Source organism: Protomyctophum parallelum (assembly GCF_964188405.1).
Source record: "Protomyctophum parallelum genome assembly, chromosome: 10".
NCBI lineage: Eukaryota > Metazoa > Chordata > Actinopteri > Myctophiformes > Myctophidae > Protomyctophum > Protomyctophum parallelum.
The window spans coordinates 10,327,796-10,350,092 of NC_139704.1; the positions used below are offsets into that span (position 1 = coordinate 10,327,796).

Below are 22,297 nucleotides of genomic sequence, written 5' to 3' on the forward strand. Positions count from 1 at the left end.
TGGAGACCGTCATTTTTGGGAGCCACTGTTTACCCTCCATTGAAGTATAATGGTGGCCTCTGAAGGCTGGGGAGCCAGGGACAGCGCCCCTTCTGCATTATGTTTAGAGCCAGGGACAGCGCCCCTTCTGCATTGTTTAGAGCCAGGGACAGCAGGCTCTGCCCCTTCTGCATTATGTTTAGAGCCAGGGACAGCGGGCTCTGCCCCTTCTGCATTATGTTTAGAGCCAGGGACAGCAGGCTCTGCCCCTTCTGCATTATGTTTAGAGCCAGGGACAGCGGGCTCTGCCCCTTCTGCATTATGTTTTGAAAGGGAGGCAAAATGACCCCTCGATTAGCTAATGACACATTCGGCTTCGATTAGCCCTAATAGGACAGAGCAGGGCTCTGACATCAGGGACTGGTATTTCCAAAACCTGCAGCTGCCCTGAGAGAGTTTCTCATCGCCTTCACTGTGCAAATGAAACAGGACTCAAAATCACACTTTTACATATTTGAACCAGGGAGATATACTGTATAGAAGAGGGGCCTGGTACTTCATCTGGGGAAAGTGAAATGACTATTCCTTTTACCCTATAGTGCTGCAGAAATGTATAGGTCACCAATGTCAATGTAACACGAGTGATGATGATGGTATGTTTAGCCTATATGTAGGCGTAAAGTGAAACCAAATGGACCCATTTGGACCACTGGTGGTCCCACGACCACTGGTTAAAAGGCACTGTCATGGACAAATGACATACTGTAGATTGTCACAGTCCAGCCATATGAACAGCATTGTTTATGCGGATCCCGAGATCCACATAATTTTCTTTTAGGTTATTTCTTTCAAGAACTGCTTGAAACACAGTGGCATAGCTTATTTGGAGCAATTCAAATTGCTCCAAAAAATGAGGGTGGGGGTGGTAATCCAAATTTGTTGTAGCGATTGTATGTGCATGTGTCTATGACAGTGGTTCCCTGCCTTTTCTGGATCTCAACCCACTTGAAAATCTTGAAACCTACAGTATACACATCTAAATTGTCAAGGTTATAAATAGAGAAAGAAATTACATATTTTTGTATTAGGATATTATGAATGCCATCTTAGTGTTTTGCCAATTATTCGGGGGCCCACTTGCAATATCCTCACAAGTTGTTTCTATCTGGATAGCCTGAGAGAAGGTTATAAAAAAGTGCCAGTGGAAAACTAAGAACTTTGACCTACTACACCAGGTAACGGACACCAAATGTGCATATAATACGGTCATTGTCATCAAAGCGCCACATCTTCGCACTTTCGTTTTTTTTTTCCAAATCTTTTTTGTCCCCCATTAAGTACCATATAGAATTGGAGCTCATTCTTCTCCGCCTACGCAGAAAATACTCTTGGAGAATGTTTACATTATCAGACACGAGAGCTGCCTTTTCATGCTACGTCTGAGGAGAAGACTTGGGTGGATCTTCTTACCGCCGGCCTTATCAGATGAGGCTGCGTTTTCACGACAGCCCCTCCTCGCTTTTGGCCCCCGAGCGACGGAGCGATGTGAGAATGACAGGCTACACTGCAGCTGTCTCAGAACACAGCATTCCAAAACTCCAATGTTAAGAATCACCTCTGTATGTCTGTCTGTCTGTCTGTCTGTCACACTGAATAGACTCCAACATTTAGAATCACCTCTGTATGTCTGTCTGTCACACTGAATAGACAAAATACAATGTTCATTTATTTATGAAAGTGTAATAATGGGCCCCTGCAGATTAGACCATACACACCATGTACTGTACGTGTGCAAATGCAAGCTCTCTCTCGCACATACTGTACACACAATTAGGCAGACTGCCCCCCCCCCCCACACACACACACACACACAACTCCTTGCATGGTATTTATAGATATAGTACACATACAAACACAGATGCAGTAACACACAGACAAGCATAAGGTATCAGCACCCACAAATACACCCACATATGGATAAACATAGCTACAGTATACACAGTGCGCGCACGCACAGACACACACACACACACACACACACACACACACACACACACACACACACAAACACACACACACACACACACACGCACACGCACGCCAATTGATGTCAGCCCAAGCATGTTGAGTGTGTCTATCGGATCATGATTAGCCCCTACAGCCTGCGGTGTGCAACTCAGACCAGCCGAAGACATTTCAAGGGGATTTACGCAGACACGCAGTTGACGAAACCACAGCCCTTATTGAAAAGTGGCGTATTAACTGTCATTCAAGCCTTCATTGTCAGTGCATGCTCAGGTTGTAGCACTGGAATGTGTTTCTCACGTAGATTTGAGTTATGAACAGACAAATCTACTGCAAGCTGCAGGGTATTGGAATACTGATTAATCATGGCATAGACGGATATCAGCACACATAACAAGCCTATATCAAAGCCGGCTTGTACATCATTTTTTATTTTATAATTGTTTCATTTTTATTTTATATTTTGTTGTTTTGTGTTATTGAATGTTGGTGGGATGTTGTATAATAAAAGGAAATTTCCAAAAACGAGGTTTGTGGTTTGATTTCAATGAATGGCCCTGTATAGAGTAGCCTGGACCTTTAATAAATTGCATACTGTAAAATAAAGTAAAAGCCTACATCTACACACAGACTTTCTTTTACACTGCTTCCTTCCTCTATAGATAGTGGGCTTTTCACTAATTCTCTAATAAAAACGTCTGGGTTTCCGAGGCTACTAATTCTCTGTTAATATCTGCCTGATGTTGTAGGCCTACTTAAACTTAATATAAAATGATTAAACATATCTGCCTGAAATAGAAAAATGCGTGGATAGATTTTGCATGTTGACAAGATAAGGAACAGGGCAATATATATATATATATATAGGATTTTGCATGACTAAAAATAAAGGTGCAACAAACATGCGCACAAACTCATGGTTGGTTACATAAACAAAATAACCGTTCCTTTCTGCTGCACCTCATTTGAAATGAAGTCACTTCCCTCAGCTATAAGAAACCCCCAGAGGAAAAGTTGCACCATAACAAATGAGCTTAAATAACAACTGTGCACCCACAATCTCTTCCACAGCACCGTGCATTGTGGTTCCCATTCATCACGCCACCGTGGCATAACGTGGGACTTCCAAAACAATTACGTCTGTCATTAAACTCTGCACACTGTTGCTGCTTCCTCCGTGTGATAAGGGTGATTACTGGGCAAGCCAAAGCTAATCTGCCTGTATCTCCTCTGTGGTCGGGGAAGGGAGGGGAGGGGACAGGAGCCCAAAAACTATGGGAGTGGGCCTGTGTTGGACTGCCACCCTGTGGTTGCTTTGTGAATAGCAATCTCCGGGCCACACCAGTGTGCGTGCAATGCATGTACAGCACACACGCACGCGCACACACACACACACACACACACACACACACACACACACACACACACACACACACACACACACACACACACACACTCTGAAGGTCGAGTCTATAAAGCATCATAATTGACATGAATATCCCTAGAACACTAAACATAACTTCTGTCAAACCATCACTAAACCCGGGTATATTTTACCCAATGTAATATATTCCATAATAAATATTTCTCATCAAAATATATTGAAGTACAGCAATACATGGGAACTTGAGGTACTAATATTTCATCATGACATCATGGCAAAATCTGTGAAAGGTGTGGGTATTATTTAAAAGATATTCCTAAAATAAATAAAATTGAGCTAGGAACGTCTATTTTGGTCCACCCATTCCTGGGACCATGAGAATGGTCCAGGGGGGGGGAAAGACCATTGTGGATGTATGGCATGATGTCCCTGAGCATCATGACGGTACTGAAAGGCCCACCCACCTCAGACATCAGCAACATTATGAAAATTACAAAAATATAATTGTCCAGGTGAAAATCACCCGGCTTTAGTAAATAACATTTATAATGCATTAAATATGAACAGGCTTCCTTCCACACATTATAAATGTATAAATATTTATAATTATGATAACAACTTGGTTTATGAAGTATTATTAAATGCTGGTCATAATGAATTATAAGCTCAGCGGAAAAGCACATTATACACATAACTTAGGCCAGTTATATAAGTACTCTTTCAAGAAGACAGATTAAGCTCAAGGATTTATTTAAATTTTTTTACCAAATGGGTTCCCAGATTGGTTATGTCAAGTTGTCATACAGTACATGATTATAAACATTTATAGAGTGTGATGAAGCCTTGCATCATAATGCATAAAAAATGTGATTGACCGTTTATGTAAAGTTTTACTGTTGATTCTTATTGTAAATTCCATTTTCTACACGTTTAGAAATTGTTCTGGATAAGCATGTCGGCTAAATGCCCAACATGTGTAAAATGTGAAGGTTTCATAATGGCTGTGATCAATCCAATAGGCTATGATCCAGTTGCGTACAGTATTATGGACATTCAGCTGCTCTCTTTTACACTCCCTGGTTACATCATTCACATAATCGTAAAGTGTGTGTGTGTGTGTGTGTGTGTGTGTGTGTGTGTGTGTGTGTGTGTGTGTGTGTGTGTGTGTGTGTGTGTGTGTGTGTGTGTAGGGGGGCTCCATCCTTTTACTGTGCCCTGTGCTACCGTTAGCCCTGCGGCCTTCACCATCAAACCCTATAGCCAGCTTTCCCCGCGCTAGCTGTAAACCCTGGCTGTGAGAGTGAGGGCAGAGAGGGATGAGAGGGGTTATTGACACGCAATAAACCCTTTATTTTATCAGGGGAGAGAGGAAACTAGGTGTGTGGTGAAGAGGGAGGCCTCTTACTGTTCATTTTCTGTGTGTATGCTGTGAAGAAATTCTAGCCACATTCCAGTTTCCACAAAGTTGTGTTTTTCTTTTCTTTTTTCTTTCTTCTAAACCTAGTTCACACACACACACACACACACACACACACACACACACACACACACACACACACACACACACACACACACACACACACACACACACACATAATCAATCAATCTTTTTCAATCAAAAGAAAAGTTTTGTCCAGTTTTGATACTGTTAAATGTGTACAACTTCAGAGCAGAGCTTCGTACAAGCTGTTGTATTTCACTGAAACCTAATACTCCTATTGAGTCCTGTAAAACAATACGGTACGCTGTACTATAATAACATGACTCCAGCATTAGTTACAATATAAGTAAATTACTATTGGAACTTATGAATATTTTTTACGATGCAATTTGTCCAGCTGACTCCGTCTCCCAATCCAGCTGTTGAATCTTCCTGACACTACAGAGAAAATTCCCCTACAGCATTCACCCTGATCCATTTCATCCTCCTCCCAACCCCCCCCCCCCCCCCCCCCACACACACACACACACACGTAATTTGTGCATACACAAGTGCATTGACCATGTATGTAACCATTGTGTGAAAATTCCTTAACACAGATAAAAGTAAAAGACAGAGGCCTACACATACACACTCACACAGTCCATGTACTGCACACACATGCGCGCCCTGGGCAACACGCACGCACGCACGCACGCGCCTACGCACACACACACACACACACACACACACACACACACACACACACACACACACACACACACACACACACACACACACACACACACACACACACACACACACACACACACACACACACACACACACACACACACACACACACACACACACACACACACACACACACACTCTCTCTCTCTCTCGACTGGAGGTGTGTAATGGATTAGATCCCCCTCATCATTGCCGGGACAGTGTTGTCTTCTAGGTCCATATAGAGGCGGATGAGACCGCAGCTGTTGGAACGTAAATTTCCAGAGGAATGTTTCAGGCCCGAAGCCTCAGACTGAGGACCTTGACTCTCACGAGATGACAAATGATGGGCTTAAGGACTGCTGCCAGTGTGTGTGCGTGCATATGTGTGTCTCAGCATAAGCCCCTTAATGTGTCGATCCATATGTGTGTGTGTTTTCCCGTGTGCAGCAAGTCCCTCTGTGTGTAAGTATATATTTGTGTGTGCGAGTGTTACTGTGTGTGTGTGTGTGTGCGTGCATGTGTGTATGTGAATGTTAAGAATCCATAGGTTCAACTTTGATGGGTAAATGGTTATCCCAAGACTTCAAGACAGCTCAGAGAGGCTTTGTGCATCGGAAGCCCACGGTTTAAAGGGGAAAAGCCCCGATGCCATGTAGTGGCCATATGAGCCGAGGTTTTAATTCCCCTTTAAGCTGGGTGGGGGTCAGAAGTAAAGACCAGTCTAGAGAGTAAAGGATGAGGTCTTCAGATCACCGCAAGCTTTTCAGCTCGTGACACTGTTGTGTCATCATCATAATAAAGCCACACTGCATTTTATGACGGGAGAGATGAGAGAAGTGCTTACTTGCTTACTGCCCTTTATGCCGGCAGGCAAGTAGGGCCGCAACGAAGGATTTCCACTCCTGTCTGTTCTGGGCCAGTGTCTTTATGGAACCCCAGGTGTGATGTAGGGTCTTCAGCTCTCCCTCCAGGCCTCCACTGTCCCATGCCAGGTGTTCTTGGGTCAGCAGCCTCTTGTACGTTTACCATCTGGTGTCCGTGAGAGGAGGAAGGATATTTCAATAATGATAAAACATACTTTTGTGCTTTCATTTGTAAGGGTTCACTGAGACTTAGGAACGCCCCGGCTGCAGTTAATATGGCTAGTAAAATCACTGGCATCTTTTTTGCATTCTTTCTAGAATTTCCACTTAAGACCTATATGTTCATACTTTACTTTTATGTCATGTTGTGACACATTTTTGGAAGTGGTTAAAATAATTTACATATAGCCTATATATAAGCTCTCACATAGGCATATATTAGTTAATTCTTGCTGCACTGCATTCTCATAGAAGCCTGTTTCAATTCACAGATAGGCCTACTTTTTACTTATAAGGACTTCTATTTATTGATGTTTCACTGTCTGTAAAGTAACTGGAACACATATCCACATCTTGTAATATAAAGAGCGGGAACTCAAAGACGTCTTGATGCCCATGTGTTTCAGATGTCAGGTTCAAGGGAAGGCAACTCTCTGCATAAGCATATGGCAGTCCATCATTATCTTTGAAAGCACTAAACTGCTAGACCTTGCACTGCACTATTTATTCACCTGCTGCTGGGCAGCATTTTATACTTTGTACAAAGTCTTGCACATGAAAGTCAGGAGATAACCACAGATACTTTAGTGGAGTTCATTTAGAAAGATAAAATGGCTTTGAATTGGCGTTTGGACTCACCGCTTTGTACTTGACATGGTCTGCGCAGCGTATAGTCCTTCCTTTGCTTCCTTGTCATTCAGTAGGCCTACTTGTTATGCAATTTATACCCAACCTCACCCTCGTGTATTTTAGGTTAATATACGGTATTGTATAATTCCTTCTGTTTCTATGTGCTTGCGTGCTTAATTGTGGTAAGAAACTAAGAACGACTTCTGTAGCATATGATATTTCCCGCGGTCCAGTTTCAAAACTACACACTTGTGTCTATTTAATCAGTGATTAGGCGACTTGGTGGTGGTGGGTGGGTCACACCACCACCAAGGCATCCACTGCCCCCTTGTGGTCTGGTATTATAATGACACCAAAATATAAGCAAAACTTCCAAAATAATATAAATATTAAAAACACGGCTCAAACAATAGTACATAATGTTTGTTACCATCAGTGGTGGAAAAGGTACTCGTATTTGTTACTTAGTAATTATCAATACTGCAATGTAGGACTATTCCCTAAGTAAAAGTATGGTAATAAAGTTTACTTGATTAAAAGTACTAAAGTATTGGTATCAAAATGTACGTAAGTAGTGTAGAAACTAGAAAGTACTCATTATGCAGAATGTCCCATTTCATATGTCTAAAAATCTTTTTTAAATAGCAGAACTACAAGCTTGCAGATTGGCTATTTTCAAATGGTCGAAATGTATACAGGACTGAAGTGGTAAATGTATGTTTTGTAATAATCAAAATCTACAAAGTAATTAGTAACTAGGGTTTTATTATTAGTATTAGTATATAAAGTAAAGTAATAGTAGGCCTACCTACTGAAATCTTGAAATAGGCATACTACTCCAGTAAAGTAAAAAATACCGTACCTCAAAGTTGTACTTAAGTAGGCTACAGTATTAAGTAAATTCCACCACTGGTTACCATAATCACGTGAAATGAGGCTCAACATCATTTGTTCTATTGTTTTTGTTTTTGCTTCAAGTCAAAAAGAAAACCACTAATTGAATCCCTATTGTACAAAACCAGAAAATGCTGAATGAAAAAAAAAAATCGGTTAATTAAGTTCATAAGTGAAATAATGTGTTTCCTGTTTGTTATTTTACAGTCCGTAGTGGGATTTTTATGGTAAAGTTATTACATTGTGGTGAAGTGGGGGTATTGCCAGCTTCCATCGGATTGCATCAAAGTTGACCAATAAGCTGTGGGTGTGAAGAAAACAAATGGATGAAAGACTGAGTATAACTGAATGAATGGGAGCAAAGGATTTGAAGTGGCATTAAATCCACAGGGGTTGTAGAATATATATGTAGCCTACTAACTATTTTACTGTCTTGCACTTTTGAAATATATGAATGTTAATGTTTCAAAGTTGCACAAGGCCACACAGAATGCTAACTCAGAGTTAATTAACATTGATTGTATGCTTTAAAAGTCAAATTATCTACAAATGTAATTGTTAGCAGGAAGGATACATATACTGTAATTTGTTATTCTGAATCTTTACCCACCATTGTACCTTACATTTCACTGAGTTGGATGAAACCCTGTATACCAGTACAGTTGAAAGTTGAAAGACACCAGCACAAATATCAGTCTTTCATCTCTTTCATCCTCCTGCTATTCTAAATTCAGTAAATAGAGACAAAAAGGCACCTTATTGTATAATATTCAATTCAATATACCTCAATGTCATATTTTTCTCCTAACTTTATTTATTGTTAAGTGAGGAATTGTTCACGGTATTCTTTTTTTATAAACTGATTGTTTTGGTGTTATTTGTGTAACTGTAGTAGTACTAATAGGCCTAGGTCCACCAGTCCAGCACAGTGGATGAATGAAAAACATTTTAGCAAATAAATTAATGAGAGGCTCAGAAATGGGAATGGGTGTCGTCGTCCCCAACTGCAGGAAAACCATCCTGAGTCTATAAAGCAAACCTACTTTTTATGAGCAATTGTAAAATCTGGAAAATATGAAATATATCCTCTGGACTAGTAAGCAAACACAGAAAAAAACAAAACAGCTATTGATTGCTCATACATATATGAAGGAGTCTTGCATCCTGAAAACCTCAAATTTTGATGAACAGAATGAAAATATTTGATTGATTCACAAAAAAGAAAAAAGAAAGAAAAAAAGGAAAAGAAATTATCCACATTACAATTCCACCTTTTAATTAAAAGTTATTTGCTCCAATAAAAGTTATTTGCTCCAGTCTCAAAGGGGGTGAACAAGGATTAAAGAAAAAATAATAATCTTATGATTAATCAGTGCACATGTCAGAAGTTGAAGGGAAATAGGAGGTGGCAGAAATGACTGGATGTAATGCTTGGTGTGTCAAACAGGATAAAACAGGCCAAGGTCTTTCACCTGCCACCCAGAAACACATACACACTTATTCAAGCCAAGGCCATCACCTTCCCATGGGGTCGACTTACATTTTAGAAATGTTGAGAGACTGCAGAGAGAGTTATAGGGTGAGGAGATGTCACGCCATGTGACACAGGGCATGAGTTGGATTAAAATTTATGTCATGTCCCAATCAGTTCATCGTAACAGGGTTAGCCGCGGCACAGGCACCACCATCAAACCCCACATGATATAGAAAAGAAAATAAGGTCCGCACACTGGTATAAGCTCCAAAGCTTAAAATGTATTGAGGTTTCTAAACATGGACATGACGTTTCGAGCCTCACAGCCTGTGCGGAGTGCGGACCTTATTTTCTTTACTATAGTTTACCTCGGCCTGGCACCTGGCGTTTAGTTAGTGGATGTGCATGCTCTATTGTTTTTCTACCACTCAAGATAGGCCTATACCCGCCTTGTCAATGTAAACACATTATGCATTGCATACATGCATTACTAGCTTCAGGCAGTGCTAGTTGTCAACCAGTGTCCTGGCTACCATACACCTGGATTTATTTGTCTCAATGGAAGAGCAAGGAGACAACCTAGTTCCAGCCACTGCAGATGTACTAGTTATATTGTAATAACATGCTCCATACCCGGTTAAAAGGTTTTCTTCATAAAAATGTCTGGGCTGCAACTTCAATGGAACAAATCCCCTTACGAGAGATAATGAATTAACCATTTGCTGATTGAGCTCTGGCTGGGAGCCTCCTGACAAACTCCCATCTGGCCCAGTGAAGCCATTTTGGTCTGGTGCCTTTCACTTTCTATAATGTAAACTTCCTCACCACAGAGCAGCAGCCTGCCTCGCAAACAGCACAAATAAACAACCGTGGGGACGAAAAATGGAATTTGGAGCTTGTTAGCACAGGCCATATCGACATGAGTTTGTTTGTTCAAATTTTGCTTGGACGGTGACCTAACTCCTTTATACCAAGCACATGTGCTCATGAGGGCAAAGGAAGGAGAGCATTAGCGAAGGGGGAGAATACATATTTTTCCAATATGCAGACAGGGCCATTCATCAGTGGAGGCTTGACACACATCTTTGAAAATGAGTTTGAATCAACATCTCTCTGGAAAAAGTATGGGACGGGAGTAGAGATTTTGGCTAAACAAATGTCATTTTTGGACGCTGCGGCAGGGAGGATGAGAAAAGCAAGGGGATGATGATGAAAAGGATGAATCGGTTCATTCCTGAGGAGCTAACTCACCACGTCACTGTTTCCTGCGCTTGATTAGAAGGACCCAGTGACTCGCAGGCACATTAAGATTAAAATCTCTGGTTGTCCAGAGGGAATTACTAAAAGGAAACAATATGGAAGTCTTAGTTATTAGACTATGGTAACATGATTGAAACTGTGCTGGAAGGTATATGGCAGTAACAGATTTCCTTGTGATCCAAAGGTCATACGTCCGATCCCTACAACGATCTTCTGCACTGTATAAGGCAAAAGCTGCTTTGAACTTCCAAGTACTACACATACAATACTAAGAGTCGCCAAAATTCTATCCATACACTGTTGCATACCAGCTAGTGATTACTGGATGACCCACCGGGCCCATTATGAGACCTACCCGACTCGAATTATATTTTTTATCAACAACCTGAAGTCTAAGGCTTCACAGGCTCCTGGACCATTGATCCAATTCAATACTATATCATATAATATAAAGACAACAAATTAATTGTTCATTTTTTGCGTTGTTTAAATTAGTATTTTAGTGAAAAAACAACAAAGCAAAGCACAAATCTCACCAAATACAAAATTCTTTAAACTCTGAAAACATTAAAAGATAAAGTAGATATATATGCAGCGTTGCACCATTACATGGCATATTCAATAAAGTAAAAATGGTTATACTGCAAGGGAACAGCGAGGCATGCAGCTGTACATCACTTGTTAAAAAATGCAACACATTGAACACAAGCTTAGATCTATTCCAGGAGATAAAGAGAGAAGATACTGAGGGAGAAAGATAGCAGTATAGGAGGGAGAGCTGCCACAAAGATTTTAGTTTGTTTGTTGCCCTGCCTGCAGGAAACTGAGCATTTCTTTCAATGCATTGATAGCATTAGAAGCGGGTGATAATTTCTACTGAAGCTAATAAAATATGCAGATGTATTGCACACAAGTAAAACTAAATCTAGCACTTTTGGAAAGAAAGCTGGAAATGCACAATTCAGATCAATGTTTTGACAGGATATCATTTAATTATTCAGTCAACTAAACAGAATCCTGACAGAAGACATCCAGTCAGGTGTCCAAACAAAATGGAGTGCAATAGACCTCAGCTTACTTGGGAAGTTTAACCATAGACATCTTCTGTGTCTCTGTTGAAGGCAAAGATTTCCAGAGATTCCTTGCGAAGCATACGTGTGCGTAACGGAAGAGGACGTTCAGTAGGCCAATCAGAGGCAATGTAAACTTTTGCTTTCTTATGCCAATAAAGCTCCCTTGGATTGAATTGATAAATCCCGGAGAAGACTCGCTGTGATTAGCCAGTGGACACCTGAGTGGCAGCGAGAGACAGGGGAGTTCGCATGAGTGACGTCACTTGGGCAGTGATGCAGCGTGCCTTCAGCACTTCCGCTTGACTTCCTGCCTTCAGTGGAGACACGTCGCTCCAATGAACTGCAGCGGCCAATGAGGCATCTTTTTTTTTTATATCTATGAGTTTAACTACTTTCAAAATGGTGTCCGTATTTTGGGTATGTCAGTATAGACATGCCAGGGGGAACAGTGACGTATTGAGCTTGCATATGGGCTATAAAAAAAGATTCTTGCCTCAAAAGTCAGCTCATTGTTTTTAGGCCAATAGGAAAATACCAAGCCTATATACTGTACGGTTTATAAGACGTTTTTAAACATGACATCCAGAAAAAACTAAAGGATAACACTAACGATAATCATCAACAAGTGATTCATAGAATCACAATGCAGAAATTGCAAACGCATGACTGGTCTTATTCCAGACTATTAATAACCGCCAACTCACTCCTTTGGCTGGGGAACATATTAATGTACCTACAACTTGCAATTAAAATGCCATTTTCTTAAAGAAAACATGGTACTGTATGTCTTTGACGAGGGCAGTGTTGAAATTTACAATGTTGTGCAGGAATAAAATAATTCTGTATTAAGACCAACTTTGCCAAAAGAGCGTTCTCAATGCTCATGGACTGACTGACTGACTGATGATGCTAATAGTTCATTTATGTTGGCCTGATTCATTTAATCCCTAGCTTTTCGCTAATCGTTGTATGATGAAGCATATAGCACTTAAGCGGTTAACTAACATTGTCCAAGAAAACAAGACCATCACATTGATTGAACTTAGATAGGGGTTCAACCATGTGATTAGTACATTAGGTTCGGCCGTGACTTCATTATAAAAAAGGATGCAACTCAAACCTAGATCAAATTCTACTCGAACTTCTTTGGCCGTTTTGACTGTTGATCACCCCAATCCATGGGTGTTCCAGGCGTCTTAGGAGCTCTGTCCGTTTTGGAGCTTCCTGCTTCTGCGTCATACAGAGCGTTCCTGATGAAGCGAGCAGCGGCCCCCTTGTCCAGACGGGCAGATTTCCTCTTTTCTGTGATCTCCTTGACTCTGTTCATATACGACCTGATTCTCTCCTAAGGAAGACAGAAAGTGGATGAAGAAATGCTGGACAACACACGGAAGAGTTTAAGGGAGAACATGGAGAATGTTCCTAACAGGAACTTACAGGCGTGACCACATTACACCCATTCTGGCTTCACTTCACGGGCTCCCTGTTCACTTCAGAATTTATTTAAAGTTTTTATTGTTTGTTTTGACTGAATGGTTTGGCACCTCAGTATCTCTTGGAACTTATTGAGGTTTATACTTCCCAAGGTCACTGTGGTCTGCGGGCTAGTTGAATCTTAAGGTCACAAATACAGAGGTGACCAAGCCTTCTGTCGTAGCCCCCACTTTATGGAATGCGCTCCCATCCCACATCAAACCAGCCCCTTCCATCGAGACTTTTAAATCACACTGGACACCGGTTTTCGGAAAACAGACGGAAAAACGCTGCTAAAAATCTGAAAACGTGTCTAGTGTGCAGGGACCTTAAGACCCACCTTTATACCGTGGCTTTTTAACCCTGATTGAGAATTTCTATGGTCCATGTTTTGTTTCACCGTCTGCTGACACTGCTGTGACTTGTATTCTACCGTATGTTCCATGTTCTTGCTGTTGTTTTTCTGTGTTTTAGCTACAAGCTACAGTGTATTTAGTTCTTATTTTCCTGTGCAGCACTTTGTAAACCTTGAGTTGTAAAATGTGCTATATAAATAAAGTAGATTGGATTGGAGAATGGGAAATGAAGGAAAAATAACTTACCAGTTCCTGTTTAATTGCATGTTCTTTGGGGTTGACTCCTTGTGTAACCAAGTACACTGCAAAAAAGGACAAATTATTTAGACTATGTTTTGCGACAGTCGCTTCACTTTGCTTCAGATCATGCAGCTTCAGTAGCCTAACTTGCAATTATACATTCATACACATTTCTGACATTTTATTGTACCTGCGATTCCATCTTTAACAACCTATTGCTATTGCTAACCAATTGCTAATGCTATTTTTGGATGCAAGAAAAGAAAAATCCTAATTTTTGCATTTCTCAAATAATTCATTCAGGTAGTAGTTACTTTGCATTTTATCCCATTTAGACCTGAGGTTGATTTTTAAAACGGCTTCTAAAGTTTTTTTAATAAAAGATAATAATGTTCCTATAGTATATAGGCTGATCATCATCAGATCTCTTGCTCGGTGGCGTCGCCATGCATAGTGCCAATCAGCTTCACCAATCTTCTCCGAATTCAAAACATTGAATTTCTAATCTTGTACTGTCTGTAACATAACATAGCATAACACTTTGTTGACATTACGTGTCAGTAATTAGAGACTAGAACGAATAACGATACTTACTCCAGAATAGTGAATTCAGAGTATATGCAGACATCAGGTCCAGTTTGGCCTGTTCCAGAGGATCCAGCTGTCAAATAAACCCACAGATTAAAATTAATTTACATCAGTAAATATTTACAGAAAGGGGCTATGAGGAAGAAAATAAGAAATTATATTATGTTATTATGATTGGTTATGTAACCTTATTTCCAGTACATTATGTTATTGACCTTTGTGTACTATGACACAGTATATTTTACATGGCGTAAGAGCCAAGATGTCTCTCTTACTCTTAGGGCCGATAGCTATGACAGTATAACTATGGTCTGATTCCTTGTTTTTCTTTTCTTTTTTTTCACAAGACAACACAACACAAATGCAAATAAGTAAACACACACAAATAAAAGACATGGCCAAAGCATTTCCAGGTGGGTCCCCAGCCAAAAACGTTGAGAACCCATGTATTAAAGCACCAACACCACCACCACCTTCTAAGACAGGGGTAACCAACCAGTCGATTGCAAGCTACCAGTAGCTCAAAGCTTTCATCAAAGTGGATCGCAGAGTGGGCGCATGGCAGACGCACAGCCATCAACAGAATGTGTATTCGCTCACGGCTACACTTCAGACAGGTCTACAAACTGCCTCGGTTCAACGACTGTTGGTATTAGCAAACCAGCGGGCGTCGGGGAGACAGTGGATACGATACGCACATACCTGTGTGTGTTTGGTGTGGTGTGGACAATGTGGAGTGGATCATACAGCGGACACAGCAGCAGCAATTGTCTGCAAGTTGCCGTTTGGGAGGTGACCCGTGACGTGCCACAACCTGGAGCTACGCGGCCGATGCCAGCAGCAGATCATCGGACCGCACGGGACCGGACTTCAGTGTGTGTGGGTGGCTCAGCGGCACAGTACCGATATAGGTCTACAAACAAATTACAATGGCCAAATTGGCCATCATATATTGTAGGCTGCTATGTGTGCACAGCACACTAAGTAAAATCCAGTGCATTGCAAGCGCCAAAAGACTTTGTGCGCGTTAAGGTGTGTTGTTTTGGACAAAGACTTTTATTGCAGTTTACACATGGACCTTAGAATTTTCCTGGGTCGGCCATTATCAACCGTGCATTCCACGTTGTTTAATAAAAAAGCATTTTTGTCCGATCGCCGAATAGTTTTTTTCCTTGTATTTCCTCCTTTCCCCTTCAACTGTGCCTCAGCGCCGCCCTGTCGGTTGGCACGTGAATTATTACCTTGGAAGGTGTCACAAAACCTCACAGAGTCACAGACAAAACTGCTTTTCATCCTGAACAATTCTGTGTCCAATTGAACAAACTGACATCAGCATTTGACTGTAGATTTGTCAGGGAACAAGGTAGCTCTGGTCCATAGCCTTCTACTGCTTCTACGATTCTGCCCTGTGCAGTAAGGCTATGGGACTTTCCGTTTTAAATCTCAAATCGAAATCAGACCAGCCTCTGCTCTTTGGCGTAAATAAAAAGAACGTTTTTGCTACTCACCAAAACAAAGGCGGGTTGTGTCATTAGAAAGCCTACTTTCCTTAGTGGACGCACTCTGAGCCCCCCACCACACGTATAAACGGTACTTTTTGGGCAGAAAGGGATTTGTTTTCACCGGAGGAAATATATTCTCTATGAGGCAGTTCTCTGGGCAATATCAGTATTCAGTAGAGGGCGCAGCGGAGTAACTAGAAATATTTTTTTTCCAGTGGAAACAAAATCCCCTTTTGGCCAAAAAGTACAGTTTATACGTGTGGTGGGGGGCTCAGAGTGTGTCCACTAAGGAAAGTAGGCTTTCTAATGACACAACTCGCCTTTGTTTTGTTGAGTAGCAAAAACGTTCTTTTTATTTACGCCAAAGAGTAGAGGCTGGTCTGCATTCATGCGAGCGGCGGAAGTTGAGAGTAACATAGCTCTAATGCGCGCAATAGAGCTATGGACCAGACCTAGGAACAAGGCATGAGTCAAGTAGCTGCTTTTGTAATGTATCAAACCCTTTCTTTGGTGGGCTGACCCTGTGAGACCCCACTGTTCCAAGACAAGTAGTGCCTCTGACCCGGTTATTTCCTATGTTTACATGACAACTTTAAATAGGATTGAACTTTTATTCTGAATGAAAAGGGGATTTCACTGTCCATGTAAACGTAGACAGACTGATTGAGTGCAGGGTGTTTAAGATTGATTTATATGTCAGCAAATATTTACAGACAGGGGGTGTTTCAGTCTGTTATGGTGTACTACCTTTTGCAGTTGGTCATTTCTGGGAACTGATATCATCTTCTGTATCATTCCATTTACAGATGTGACCGAGGACTCAAAGTCTGTGAGCTGTTCCTCTATCTCTGTGGGGTAGTCCTCAGCTTGAACATCCTCTTTTCCCATTTTCCTGTACAAACAAAGGCACAAATAATGTGAGAGGCTGGGTGTGCAGTGCACATCACTTTTAATTTCAAGCAGACAAATGTTTACATCGACTATTTGAAAATAGCTATCTACAAGCTCACAACGCATTGATGTAACGTGTTGTGAGCTTGTAGATCTGCTTTCCAAAATATCTTGAGATTTTTTTCACAACAAACAAGTCTTCTATGGGTCCCTGGACAAACTATTTTCTGATGAGGTTCCATGGCTTTATACATGGGGGTCCTTGCCCTGAAAAGGTTTGAGAAGCACTCATCCATTCTTCCCTTCAATTGCAAAGCTTGTACGCTCGTACTTCACGATTATGACAGTCATGTTTCAGGGCTAGTAGTAAGTTAGCCTAAGATTTTAGACTCTCGTAGATGTATTTGATCGATTCTGAAATTGTCAAATGGCAAAATCGATAATAAATCTACGAGTATCTAAATCTTGGCTAGTAAGTTAGCTTGCTAACGTTAGCATCTGTCTGGAAAACTAAAGTTAGCTGCACGCCTGCAAAGTTAGCTGCCCGCCTGCACAGACTAGATAACACTGACGTCAACACATTGTGATTAATGATTATAAACATGTATGTTGCTGAATATCGATGCGCATTTAGTTCCACATAAACATTTAAATTACTAAAATTTCACTTACATTTGCTGTAGTGTACACCGTGAACGCACGTTTCAGTCGACACTCGACAGGAAATGTTGGGCAGCGTCTAGTGAGCTAATCTAGTGAGCTAATTTAAGACTTCCGGTGGACGATCTCTTCAAAATAAGAGTACCCTCTAGAGTATTGAAAAAAAGTTTAATTTGCACATTAAAACTACAAATTAAGCATTTAAATGATGCTATATGATGCTATAAGACACACATTATGTTTCTGTGTAAGAATAAGTAATTAAATCCTTATAATAATAATAATAAAGTTATCTAAATGGATAAATGCTATTCACTGGAGTGCATGGACTTTATAAAGTGGACACTGGACAAAAGACGGCTCCGCAAGGCAACTATCTGGACATACCCACGCGTTCGGGGAGATGTCCTATACCACACCCCACTCTCCGCTAAGCGGGAGAGGTGTAAAATTCACAGTAGCAGACCTTCTACTGGGGTCAAGGCTGACAAAAAGTACCGTTTCCGGACCCAGAATGGACACTGGACAAAAGACGGCTCCGCGAGGCAACTATCTGGACATACCCACGCGTTCGGGGAGATGTCCTGTACCACACCCCACTCTCTGCTAAGCGGGAGAGGTGTAAAATTCACAGCAGCAGACCTTCTACTGTGGTCAACGCTGAAAAAAGTACCGTTTCCGGACCCAGAATGGACACTGGACAAAGAGGCCTCCGCGAGGCAACTATCTGGACATACCCACACGTTCGGGGAGATGTCCTCTACCACACCACACTCTCCGCTAAGCGGGAGAGGTGTAAAATTCACAGCAGCAGACCTTCTACTGGGGTCAATGCTGACAAAAAGTACCGTTTCCGGACCCAGAATGGACACTGGACAAAGAGGCCTCCGCGAGGCAACTATCTGGACATACCCACACGTTCGTGGGAGATGTCCTCTACCACACCACACTCTCCGCTAAGCGGGAGAGGTGTAAAATTCACAGCAGCAGACCTTCTACTGGGGTCAAGGCTGACAAAAAGTACCGTTTCCGGACCCAGAATGGACACTGGACAAAAGACGGCTCCGCGAGGCAACTATCTGGACATACCCACGCGTTCGGGGAGATGTCCTGTACCACACCCCACTCTCCGCTAAGCGGGAGAGGTGTAAAATTCACAGCAGCAGACCTTCTACTGGGGTCAATGCTGACAAAAAGTACCGTTTCCGGACCCAGAATGGACACTGGACAAAGAGGCCTCCGCGAGGCAACTATCTGGACATACCCACACGTTCGGGGAGATGTCCTCTACCACACCACACTCTCCGCTAAGCGGGAGAGGTGTAAAATTCACAGCAGCAGACCTTCTACTGGGGTCAAGGCTGACAAAAAGTACCGTTTCCGGACCAAGAATGGACACTGGACAAAAGACGGCTCCGCGAGGCAACTATCTGGACATACCCACGCGTTCGGGGAGATGTCCTGTACCACACCCCACTCTCCGCTAAGCGGGAGAGGTGTAAAATTCACAGCAGCAGACCTTCTACTGTGGTCAACGCTGAAAAAAGTACCGTTTCCGGACCCAGAATGGACACTGGACAAAGAGGCCTCCGCGAGGCAACTATCTGGACATACCCACGCGTTCGGGGAGATGTCCTCTACCACACCACACTCTCCGCTAAGCGGGAGAGGTGTAAAATCCACAGCAGCAGACCTTCTACTGGGGTCAATGCTGACAAAAAGTACCGTTTCCGGACCCAGAATGGACACTGGACAAAGAGGCCTCCGCGAGGCAACTATCTGGACATACCCACGTGTTCGGGGAGATGTCCTCTACCACACCCCACTCTCCGCTAAGCGAGAGAGGTGTAAAATTCACAGCAGCAGACCTTCTACTGGGGTCAACGCTCAAAAAAGTGCTGTGCCTTGGGGCATTGACATGAAATCACTTTCTCTACGCAAGCTAAGTCAGGTCAAGGAGTTACCTCTAGCTTTGGAATGGGTGTCACTTGTGTGCGTTGATTGCATCTGTCTGTGCATTTATGCATTTGTTTGTCCTGACGAAACTTGATTATTTCTCGACTGTTTATTTTCTCGTATGACACGACATAGAAACTACCTGTGACTACTGTCTTTGTGTGCTGTCGAGCGGATGTTCTTTGCATCAGCTCAAAGGTATAGCCTGCTGTGTCATTCGATTCATTTGTCCAGATATGCCATTTATGATCTTTAAGGATGTACATTGACGCATATGGTGGCCTGTCGAAAAATACACACATACTGGTCAAAGCATACTCATTTTGGTGGTACAGACAGGATAAATTGAACGTTTTTGGAATTCTTGTGCCAGCTCTTAACAGGAGAAGTAAGGTCTGTGGGCTGTTAATTACTTCATATGTTGATAAGCTCTTTTCCTGCTGACATGTTTCACATTGTTCAGATTGAGCAGGTAATATTTGTGCAATAGTGTCTAAGATGCCTTTTTGTGACACGTCAAGTGGCTGCACTATGAATTGTGACATGTTCTTTGTAGATGGTAAGGCCTTGTCACCACATTGAGTACAACTATACAGACTAAGACTTTTCAGGCAAAGCAGGTCATCTCCAAGGAAAGGAGACCGAAGTGTGTATTCTACAAATCTATTTAATATGGTGCATACTTCTGTCCTAGAACATTTCTGAGACACTAATGACACTGATGTGTTGGCTAGATTGAATTTCTCAAGTTTCCGTCTAAATGTTGAGTCCTGCGCTGCTGCTTCTTCAAGCCGTGTGTGACATTTTTTGATAGCAGATGTCTGTTGTAGAAATGTTAGAATTGGTAATGGTATAGCTTCACACATATTGTCATTTAGACTTTCATTGCATAAAACCACATCATCATCATCTTCTTCCAAATTGTCCTCCGTTATTGTTCTGTTAATTGCTTTCAACTGTCCAGGCACAGAATGTACAGATGTCTGTATGTTTTGCTTGAACAACTGTGTGGACACCACACATACTCAACCAAACTACTAGTTTGTGTATAAAATCTAATGGGTCATTGTGCATTCCTAAGGCCAAGTAAGATGCTATTCACTAGTTGTTGAGTGACACCACAGATTGTTTTGCAATCAAATGTGTGACCTGGATTTTGAAAAAACGCTTGAATGAGAGCTGCTAAATTCCCCGGCATAGATGACAACTGAACCATCGAAGTAGGTGTCAATGGTTTCAATTTATCTTGTACTACTTGTAGATGCAGTATACCCACGCGTTCGGGGAGATGTCCTGTACCACACCCCACTCTCCGCTAAGTGGGAGAGGTGTAAAATTCACGGCAGCAGACCTTCTACTGAGGTCAACGCTCAAAAAAGTGCTGTGCCTTGGGGCATTGACAATTATTTAATTAACGAATTAAATAACCTTATTTTATTCTGAAGGCAACCGGATGTCTTAAATTAGCTAGCTCTCAGACAGGAAGTTCTAAATTAGCTCATAAGACGGAGCCAAATATCTGTCTGAGAGTGGAGCCTGCCTGGCAAATGACATGGGGGGTCCTTTTTGTGGGCTTGGCCGAAAGTGGGTGTTACCAAAAGGTGGGCGTGGCCATGGCCACCAGAAGTCTGTCAGATTTTGACAGCTTCAAATTAGTGTTAAACATAATATAACCCAATTGACTCCAGTCCTCTCTGTTTAATATATCTATAATGAAACTATATAAACTATGCATATACCATGAAGTGCTATGACTACTAGCTCTGGTCCATAGCTCTAATGCGTTTCATTTAGAGCTATGTTACTCTAAACTTCCCCGCTCGCATGAATGCAGACCAGCCTCTACTCTTTGGCGTAAATAAAAAGAACGTTTTTGCTACACATAAAAACAAAGGCGAGTTGTGTCATTAGAAAGCCTACTTTGGTAATTGGTTCTAGTTCTAGTGAACAGAAATAATAAATAAATAGACTTGGTAACCTAACTGTAGGGAGTGCAAACATATTAAAGAACCTGGGGGTTATCATCTATGAAAAGGCAACACAATGAGCAGAAAATAAAAATGAACCATGTAAATACAACAAATTGAGCAGAGCACTGCAGGGAGTTGAACCCCATTCCGGTAAACCAGAAGTACCACAACCAGTGCCTTGGTTTTTGTTTTGTTTTACGAGGTCCATTCGTTGAAATGTAAATTTTGCATTGCAACGGTAAAGTAATTTCACAATTGACATTGTAGGCAATAATTAATAACGGTATGGCACCAGGCCAAAGCCATGGGGATAGAGTATGTTTTGCACTCTGAGTGAGTGTGTGTGTGTGTGTGTGTGTCCGTCAGTTTGTTAACAGCTAATCTCCAGCACCATTAACCCGGTCGATGCCAAATTTTGCACACACACTCCCTGGATGCCAACGATGAACCTCTGTCCCAAATTTTCCAGAACGGCCTGTATAGCACCACACATTTTTGTATGCCCTCCGAGACTATGGACTATAGCCTTTCGCTTTTCCGCGATTTAACCTTTTTTCAAATCGTGAACAATGATGAAGAATCGCGCACTATAGCATGCCACTTAATGACCTTGGGGTCATCAAGGTCATTGATATTGATCAATAACCTTGAGCAGTATAAATGACCTTCAATAAGACTAGTAAATGACCTTGACCAGTATAAATG

At 41.8% G+C, this 22,297-nt stretch overlaps 1 protein-coding gene across 1 annotated transcript; it reads right to left on the reverse strand.

Moving 5' to 3' along the window:
* Window positions 1-11,361: 11,361 nt before the first annotated feature.
* On the reverse strand, window positions 11,362-17,720 carry c1d (C1D nuclear receptor corepressor). The gene is made up of 5 exons (XM_083775527.1): window positions 17,679-17,720; window positions 16,863-17,007; window positions 14,620-14,686; window positions 14,032-14,087; window positions 11,362-13,301 (listed from the first exon to the last, which is right to left on the reverse strand). Coding segments are annotated over exons 1-5 (483 nt in total). The 5' UTR covers window positions 17,681-17,720; the 3' UTR covers window positions 11,362-13,088.
* Window positions 17,721-22,297: the final 4,577 nt, after the last annotated feature.